Source organism: Carassius auratus, unplaced genomic scaffold (assembly GCF_003368295.1).
Source record: "Carassius auratus strain Wakin unplaced genomic scaffold, ASM336829v1 scaf_tig00009218, whole genome shotgun sequence".
In the NCBI taxonomy this organism is placed as follows: domain Eukaryota; kingdom Metazoa; phylum Chordata; class Actinopteri; order Cypriniformes; family Cyprinidae; genus Carassius; species Carassius auratus.
In genome coordinates, this window is record NW_020524013.1 from 56,695 (window position 1) to 67,081 (window position 10,387).

A 10,387-nucleotide genomic window follows, 5' to 3' on the forward strand; every position below is an offset into this window, starting at 1 on the left:
CCAGAGAGGAAAGCTGCATCACTTGAACAAAAGAGTAACTTTTTAATAGGGCTTTTCTAACACTTCTTCTTGGTAAGGACATTAGCGAAAGTTTTTTTTCTTCTTTTTTTTAACAACTTTAAACTTAGGTGGAGGAGTGTTCTACATTTCCAAAAGAAAAGCAATTTCACGCTTCATTCCAAGATCTGAACACTACCTTGTTGGAATTAACATCATTACACATCAAGACTAGAAAACTTTGTTTGCACATTAAAACCCCTTAATTATAAGAATGACAACACACCATGTTAACAAAACTTATAGTAAAAAATCTATAGCATCACCAAATACTTAAATTTAAACTATAAAAAAAAAAAAAAAAAAAAAAAAACATATTTAGATTTTGGTGTGAATTTGAGAGGTCATGCCCAAAAATGATATATACTGTAGGCCTATACGTGCGCATGCAGGCTTTAAGTAAATAATACAGATAGAAAGTAGATATTTAATACAAACTGTCATGGAGTCTCAATTTAACCTGTCAGTAATACTTCAGTCTCAAACTCTGATCATAACAGCAAGACCACCAGAAAATAGGCTACTTTAAGACTTACCAAGCAGGTAAAAAAAACTGTTGGATCCCAAACTCATGGGAATTTTAACTCATCCCCTAGAACGAAGGTACGTTACCACAGTTAAATATATTTGTGAGGGTGTTATATATATATGAACACACACACACATTTTGTTGTTTAGGAAAGTTGATGTTATTCACGCTATTCAGTTAATCCCTGTCCTCTGCCGTCCTCTAGTGTCTTTAGATGAAACTAAAAGGCAGGTACCAGGAATGTCCGTGAAAAACCATGGTCCTGCTGTTGTTGATGTAAGCAATTTCTGATATTCTGCCTAAAGAAAAATCAGTCGTTTCAACCACCTCAATCTGTTTCCATAACAGCATTCTTAAACATCAAAAGCAAGCCATTGAGCTAACACACTTAGCATTTTTCTGTCCACCAGTTCATGTCAAATACACATCAATTAAAGAAAAACAGGTATTTACTGAAATCATTCATACTTTGTAAGATTCCGATCAGTAATTCAGAAAAAAAAAAAAAGGTTTGTCTAAGCAATACAGGTGGACGTTGTTTTATTATGCCATCCCAAAGAGGCAGAAAATCACTTTCACAGACTTTTAAGTGAAATGTTCCCTCCTGGTGGAATGACCAGCCCAACTCAATCTTCATCTTCAAGAATCGGCTAAAAACACATCTCTTCCATCTTTATTTACCCATCTAACTCTAGCACTCTATTCTAATTCTATTCCTAAAAAAACTCTACTCTATTCATTTAACTGCTTGCTTTCTTAAAAAAAACACACACACACACACAAGCTTTTCTAATATTTTTTGTCATTTTATTTATTTAATATTTTTTCTAATTATTTTTTTATACAATAAACAAAAGGAAAAAACACCTAATACTAGGTTGCGCTATTCTTTTTCTAATCTACCTGTTTTATTTTAATTTCTTATATAATTAAAAAATAATAATACCTTGCTAAGTGTACTACTGCGTTAAGCTAACTGAGACTTGTTATAGCACTTGCATATCATTGCTCTTCTGTTGATTTTGATTGCTTCAAAGCGCCTGATAAATGACTAAATATAAAAGTTTAAAACGGCACAAAATGTGTGTTTTTTCATCACCCTGAATAGGATTTCATGGATGGATGTGAGGCACATCGTCATTACAAGTGAAGTGTTAAATATAATGTGCTTTCTTACCAGTAGATGGCAGTGTTAAGTTACAAATGTTCACGTCAGAATTGTAGAACAGAATAGAAGTTGAAATAATATGTACAACCGGTGCCGTTTGAAACTGTATTTTTTAAATTAATGGTATTTCACTGGTAGGCTAAATTAACAAGGATAAAAAAATACATATGGTACAGTAATTAAACTAGTTTAATGAATATGAGCCATGTTTCCTTGTTGTACCAAAGTGATATGTAAAGCACACTTCAGAATCACACTGGATGCATGAAGTGGTTCCCAACCTTTTTAACTCCAAGGCACACCACCATCCACAACATTTGAACATCCCAATCACTTTTTCAGGTGTTTGTGATTAAAAAAAAAAATTTCAACTCAATGGAATATTTAGTGCTTGACATAACTATTGTAAAAGTGACTGAGTTATCAGAGTTTAATTTCATGATTTATCCAGGCATAAATGTAAATATAAGTGAAAGTAAAGTAAAAATTAATTAAAATAGACAACCTGATGGACAACCTGATTTTTCAATGTTTTGGCTTATTTATTGCCTTTTATGCCCCCTTTGATCTTGAGCCCCTCTGAGGCCCCCAGGTGGGCCCCGGGCCCCTGGTTGACAACCACTGTAGCCGAGGTCATCCAGGTATAATGTTCTCATACTACAAATACACATGCTGACATCCTACTCATCTGAAATATATATATATTTTTTTAATAGATTAGCTTAAGGCTACTTTTCACTTACTTATGAATACATTAATTAGGTTATTAATTGTTTTAATTGAAAGTGTATAACGGAACGAAATAAAGCTACTCAACGAAGCAGGTTCTAATCTAAACAACGTTTGGGTCCAAGTTAGTTACCAAAGTTCAACATTTTCTTCGCCTTGTACTTGAAAATAGATACATTTACACAGATTTAACAGTAGCGTATTGTAATCACGCCGCTGATGACTGTACGCCAACGGCTTGATAATAACGCGAGCGTTCTACTTTTGTCGCGTCGCGCTCGTAGACACGGTGTTCAGCTCTACATGTCTTTCCACATCAAAGCGAAATCACACAAGTTCCAACAGTTCAGCGGTGGGAGGCTGCCAGCGCTTGAAAGGATCCTTCGCTTCCAATGCACCAAAGCAAACAAACACTCTTGCCCTCGGAAGTTGCATATTTCCATAAACTGCTCTATGGATAAAAAGCGTCCTTGAGTCCAGTCGGCGTTGTTTGCGATTAAGCTCGAAATGTCTGAAAATCAGCCTCTTTGCGCTCTAGTTTTCCTAACTTCACTCTTCTGCTCGGCATGCTCACAGGGGACACGATTCGTTCATTCAGCTGCACTAGATGCGGATGGGAGATACAGCATTAAGTGGGGATTTGATGAATCCACGATAACTTTTGAAGTAGAAGTGGAAACGAGAGGATATATAGGATTCGGTTTGTCACCGACCGGTGCGATGTCCTCGTCCGATATCGTGATAGGTGGTGTGCTCAGCGGAAGTCCATATCTGCAGGTAAGTGTGCACACACCTTTGGGCTTGAATGCATCTTACATGCAACGCTGATCATACAGTTAGAGAACACTGACTCACAATTTAAAATCAGTCTGCTGCATTTGATCTCTGTACATGTCGAGCTGGATTGATTAGTATTTCTGTTATACGTACTAAAATGATTCATGACATTTGAGTCGTATTTAATTGTTTGTTTGTTTTTCTAACAAAAATTTTTTGTGGATGGATCTGTTTTGGTCAGTCTGTGTTATGGGTAGTCTGCTGTGGATCATCTTTTCTTCCATCCATTTAACTATATAACAATAATTGTAAGAATAAATGAATGCATAAATAACGTTTCAGTCCGATGATGCCACTTTGCATTCATCAGTTCAATTCATCAGCATTCACACTTCACAGGCAGAACTACTAAAGTTATATAATATACAACTTGTATATTAATTGCTCAACTTTTTCAATTAGACATACCCCAAAACATGAAAAATAATGAGCACTACTTTGGATCACAAAACAACTTTGCATAAATACTAGTAATTATCATTGTAATTATTATTACCTGTTTGTGTGTGTGTCAATAAAGCAGAAATAAAATGCATATTCTGTATATTGTATATTATCAGAACATCTGTATTGGTAATGGTCACAAAAACTATATTGATTGTTGTTAGAATTTGTCATTTTTACAAGATTTTCCATATTTTTATTTTTTACAGTAAATGGGAATCTTAAACATGCAATGTTCAAAGAGTTTTTTTTTTATTATATTCAGGTTTTAAGAGTGCGTGGCCACTCTCCACTCTCACTTTCAAACATTTAAAACTACAGTGATAGCTTTTTGTGTCCTGAAATCTACTGCAATGAGATCATCCACTGACCCACTGACCTGACAACAATCAGCTGCCCTGTTGTGACCTGGATTTTATTCAGACAGTACTCACATAAACACTACTGTTTCAAATGCAGGCAGCCCAATATTTTACTACATCCACACTGCTGTATATTCTCAGCATATAATCTCCATCCAGCTGATGTATACAATAGTAGTTTATGATTAGATTTCAACACAGCACTATTCATCAGCATTGTGTAATGAAGGCTCATTTATATCAATACATTTCTGTTTTAGTTTTGTAAGCACGAATCATGACGTCTTTTGTTCCGGAACATATTTTTAATGGTGTTTGAATGTATTGGAAACAAATGGGACATTTGCTAGTGCAGCTTAGCAAACATTTTGAGCAGGTTATCAAATGTGACCACACACACACATCCATTTACTCACATGATCCCAGTACTCCTTTTCTGATTCAGACTCAAACCTGAGATGGGCTAACTTCGTTCCTCCTCACTCTGCTCAGGACTACTATACAGACTCAAACAGAAAGGTCCATAAAGATGCGCTGCAGAGCTACCAGCTGCTGTACGGCAGAGAGAATGACACGCATACTGTTCTGGCTTTTAGCAGAAACCTCCAGACCTGTGATGACAATGACCAAATCATTACGGTAGGTTTGACTGCATGCATCATTAAATCTGGAACCATCAGTGGCAGTGTCTGTAACCAGTTTTTTTTTTTTTTTTTTTGGAGCCATTGTTTGAAATCTTGGTTGCAATTTTAGCACATTGCCTTTAGTTCAGGGGAAATAATAGTACAGTATGGTGTTTTACTGAGGAGTTAAATAAACTCACTTCCACAAAATGTTGTCTACAAGTACCCATAATTTGTCAATGCCCAGGGCAGTACAGTGAGAGTGATCTGGGCATTCCATGAGGAGGACGTGGGAATGTCAGGACCAGTCTACCATGGTACGAACAGAGGCAGAAAGAGTCTGCGATTACTCAACCCTGGAACCAGCTCCAGCATCCCAGCAGGAACAGCTTTCTTTGACCTTCAAAACGAAGAGGTGAGGAAAGTGCATTCAGCAGACTGCTGGAGCATTTGATGACAGAGAACGGTTTAGCCCTAGGCAGTGTAATACCTAATGTTTCATCTATTTTTGCATGCTTAGGAATCAAAGTCCTTGTGGTTACATATGAATCCTTTTTACATAAAGACCCTTTTGCTTCCTGATTGGGTATTCTGAATGAAAACAAGGCCCCTTTTATGCTTGTGGGATACTGCCAAACACCAGATTTTATAAGAGTGTACATATTTACAACCGCATAACAAATACTCAGCATTGAATAGGAAAAAAACAGGAAATTGGATTAATAAAACGTCCATGCTCTCCAGTCCACAATGGAATACTTCTCCTTGTTGCCGTCTAACTGCTACATTTAACTGTTTTGTGACTGATGCAAATATTTTGTCTATAAATTTGTTAACGTGCAAATATTGTAGGTTCCTGTACCACATAAGGATACGACGTACTGGTGTCAGATCTTTAAATTTCCAGAGCTGAAGAAGAAGCATCATATAATCAGAGTGAGTATTACAATTCTTAACATTTTCAAGAATGCCCATCATAATCAAATCATAATGTTTTAAAACATTTAAATTCATTAAAGTCATGTTTTAAACCAGAGAAGATATATAGCGACTGTTATTCCAGAGATGCATGCTTAGGAAATTACAGGCTTACATAATGCCAATTAACGGCTCCCTGTTGTGAAGTACCTTCTGCTAGTTCAGTTCACTTCTTTTGTACTTACATTTATGGGCTTTCATGAAGTTTTAAATGGATTCCTGACAATTAAGTACTGTTATTAACTTATATGATCTTTACAAAATGTAAATGCCAAGAAAATCTAGATAAGCTTGCAAGCTACAAAACAAACATAGTATGAAGCAGTTAAAGCTTCAGTCAAGCTTCTTTTTTAAAAAATTAGCAACACTAAAATATATATTTTCTAGTACAATAACAATAACTTACACAACTATGTTGAAAACCTAACACAACAACTCAAATTAGTGAATCATCTTTGTGAATCGGTTCATTTCTGAATGAACCGATTCACTAAAATAATATGTGAAGGAGGACCACTCTAAACAATTCACAAGAATTAATCTAACTTTACAATGCATCTGTCACATTTATGTTCTGCATATGTATGTTGTTTGACCTAGTTTCCTTTGTTCCTACTTTCCACCAACAGTTTATCTTAGTTACCAATTGATTTGATTAGTGTCTGCACCTGTTTTTTTATTGGTTTGTTTTATTATAAACCCTGTGGTTTATACATGTAATTCACTAAAATGTATCAGATTTTTCCAACACTACATATGAGAGAGAGTTGACAGTTTGGGTGAAATGAATCATGAAAATAAAAAAAGAAGAAACTAAAAAACTACAATGTAAGACAGAGAGGATCCAAATCTGTGATCTTTACAGATTTAATTGGTGTCAGTGTGAATGCTGAACAGTTTTGGTTTAAGCATGAATTTCATGTTATTGATTAAGTAGTGTCACTATTTTTAGTTACTTTTGTTACTCTGTTGGATGCTATATTTTCTAAATAAAGCATAAATTAGATTCCTCATACATTATTTCATTTCAAAACATGGTATGTTTTACCTCATATTGGTTGTTTTTACATTGTTTATTTTGCTACAGCATCTTGTCACCTGCATCGGTTCAGATCTCTTTCTGTCTCTCTCTCTCCCTCGGCTTCTCTTTTTGTCTCACCTGCTTATTATTGTCTTTTGCAGCTGCTATTTGTAGATCAGACATGTTTCTGAAATTATACACTCTCACCCAGATGAAAGAGTCTTCTCGTAACTAAGCTTTTCAAGTTGTCTTAATTAGAGGCAGAATAGATACTTTAATCATATGATAAAATACTACAATTTAGCATCATCCTTTCAGGCTAATTTTTCTCATGCACTAACCTTCAATTTAATTTAATTTTTGTAGTCACCAGTTCGTGCCCATGTAAAATTCAGCTGTGGAAAGCCAGGCATGCATTCATCGACATGAATTCATCACTATGGCTACAGCTCCACGTTTTTAGTGAAAACATAAGCGCTGCACATGCAGAAGTGAGCAGCTCACAGTATGAATGTAACCCATTTAGTTTGCTGCAGTGTTCAGTATCTAATGCGCCGGAGACAAAGACTCTACAGTGAATAGACTTGTGCGTAGTCCGGGGGTTCACAAGATGATGAAACAAACAGACAAGTGCACACTGACACATTCTAACATTCACTAGATGCACTTTAATCGTGGCCTAAATATTGCTTGGGTACATTTAAATGGATCATGTTTGAGTTAGATATTACATCAAGCCTCCATTTAACCTTTCATTAACATCAGCTAGTGAATAATTATTGTGACCCCTCTTCGCCCTCTTTTCCTGTCCTCTCTACATACAGTAGCCTGGAATTCGGAAAGCTCCAGGCTGTGTTAGTCAGATGCCAACAGCTGCCCCATAACCACAGCAGTGTCTGGATGTTTCCTGCTCTGTTCCCACTCAGTTTCATGGAGCAGATGTTGAACTGTCAAACAGGAGTAGATTTTCCAGACACTGTGTTCTCACTGTCTCTATTCAGGCCATATTGTAACTGTCCTTATTCAATCAAAAACCTCATGCTGTGTGATGCCAGAAGAGGCTAGCTGGGTGTACTTTATACAGTATAGTGCTACTAAGATCCAAAATAAAGGGTACAATGGGGGGCATTGACATTTTAAAATTAAAATGGCATTTAATTGAAATATAAAGACTTGTAAAAATGTGCTCTAATAATCATAATCATCATTTTCAGTGTACTTTATATGTTTAGGCATATTGCAGATTATTTACTAGGAATAAATGCGTAAATCGGCTCATGCAAATACAGTACACATACACATACTTACAGTAAATTAGGTTTGTGCTTGTGGTAATTGTCACAAATGTTTTCACTTTTTTGGCTCTGTGATGAGCAATTTCCCAGAATGATGACATTTTTGAATGATTGCAAGCAATTTTAGTAACTTCTCAGTGAAAAGTGCACAAAATGTTGTTGCATCATTTAAAGCATCCATTTGAGTGGCATTGATACAGCCTTGTGCATACAATCATACTGTTTGATGTATTACAGTGGTGGTTCCCAACCCTGGTCCTGGAGGCACCCCAACACTGCGCATTTTGCATGTCTCATTAAGACCTGAAATGGGTGTGTTAGAGAAAGGAGACATGCAAAATGTGCAATGTTGGGGTGCCTACAGGACCAGGGTTGGGAACCACTGTATTACAGTATAACAGTAGCATTATAACGATGATAAGATGGATTTAGTTGGATGGATCAGAAATGTTGTTATTGGTTAGAAACAACAGAATGCTGCTACACAATCTACATGTTCACTAGATTTGGGGGCTTCAAAACAAAAGGGCTCCAAGATGGTTAAAAAAGAGGAGGTGGAAGGGAAATAAAGGAATGTTTGAATATTTATTTAGCCACTGTTTGGCCCTGGGTCCCACTCCTTCAGGCAGAGACCCCTGGAAGAGAAGGACACAGTTCACTCTGTTGGAAATGCTTTTATTTAGAATTCCAGTTTCCGACAGAAGAAGCCCACTGTGAGGAGAAAAATAATACTAAAATCCCCCACTTCCTTTTTCAGAGCTATCCAAGCTAGATTTAGCTCAACAATCCACACACACACACACACACAGAGAGAGAGAGAGAGAGTTTTCTTTTAGAAGTTTCAAAAATAAAGTGGTTTAAAAAGATAACCTACATTTATCAAATCTGCATGGCTTTATCAAAGCTTGGAACAGTGTAGTGGAAAGTGTCCTTTTTGTAGATTCAAGACATGAACTTCTCAGATTTGTTAAAGCAATACTTTCACTACATTATTAATGCTCTGCGGTTCAAAAGTTTGTTGTTAGTAGGTTTATTTCAAGAAATTAATACTTTTCATAAAGCAGGTCCACATTAAATCAAAAGTGACTTAAAAAGGCATTGTTATTAAATTATGAAAAAAAATCAGTTTTGCCATCAAAGGAAACAAAATTAAAACAGAATTACAAATAGAAATCTATTTTTTTATCTTAATAATTCAGCACCTTTGTACTGTATTTTTGATCAAATTGCACCATGGGTGAGTAAGACAATGTTACAAACTCCAAATGTATGTAATAATTTGTTGTTGAACTAGAATTTGAATTTTGAAAGACAATTTTAGTGAATTTTGTGACAAAATATAAACGATTTGGATTAAATATTTCAGTTCATTCTCTGAAATGCATTAAAATTTGTAACACTTGTAACAAAATTCAACTAAATTTAGCCATGTATTAATATTGCATAAATAATTTTACCAAGTAGCAACACAAAATGTTAACCACATTGTTTGATATATTTATTGGCATTTATGATTCAACTTTCAGATTCCGTCTATAGCTACAGTATAATAATAAACAAATACAATAATAATACTGATACAATAATGATATAATACTAATAATAATAATAAATAAATAATAACATTTATCAATTAGTCCTCAATAATAAAGGTTTCTATACTGCTAAGTTTACTATTTTACCTGTTTGATTTTAGTACCATTTTAATTCCTTCAAATTAACTTCTAACAATTCTGGATACTATCTTTGTTCAAATTCAGAAGTAGAATTGGATTCAATTCTGAGAGCGCACAGCGCAGCTGTTCATATTCCTCTCTGCTTGTTGTAATTTTTTAGATAGAGCCAATGATTCAGAAGGGTCATGAGAATCTGGTTCATCACATTCTGCTCTACCAGTGTGACAGTGATCTAAACGAGAGTGAGATCAACAGAGGACATGAATGCTACCATCCAAATATGCCAGACTCCTTCTTCACCTGTGAAACTGTCCTGTTTGCTTGGGCTATTGGGGGAGAGGTGGTATTTCATAAGTTCATAATCATTCTAATAGTAAAAAGTTTCAGATATTGAATAGAAATTATTTTTATCCCTTGCAGGGCTTCACCTACCCTCCTCATGTTGGAATGTCTATAGGGACCTCAATAGACCCAGTCTATGTACAAATGGAGATTCATTTTGATAACCCATCTATACAAAGAGGTACTGTATGTCATGATACACTCACACACTGCACTAAGTGACATACGGCACAACTAAAGAACCTTACAGTTACAGTATTTCCTGTTAGTCTATTTTATGTATCTGTGAGTATCTGATAAGTAATCAGTATAGTCTCCATGGTGTA

General features: G+C 35.5%; 1 protein-coding gene across 1 annotated transcript; it reads left to right on the plus strand.

Moving 5' to 3' along the window:
- The first annotated feature begins 2,626 nt into the window (after positions 1–2,626).
- LOC113072496 (DBH-like monooxygenase protein 1 homolog) lies at positions 2,627–10,295 on the plus strand. Its single transcript, XM_026245494.1, has 6 exons — positions 2,627–3,260; positions 4,619–4,765; positions 4,997–5,164; positions 5,602–5,685; positions 9,880–10,059; positions 10,140–10,295. The coding sequence occupies exons 1-6, from the start codon at positions 2,991–2,993 to the stop codon at positions 10,281–10,283; spliced, it is 993 nt and encodes a 330-aa protein (XP_026101279.1). The 5' UTR covers positions 2,627–2,990; the 3' UTR covers positions 10,284–10,295.
- Positions 10,296–10,387: the final 92 nt, after the last annotated feature.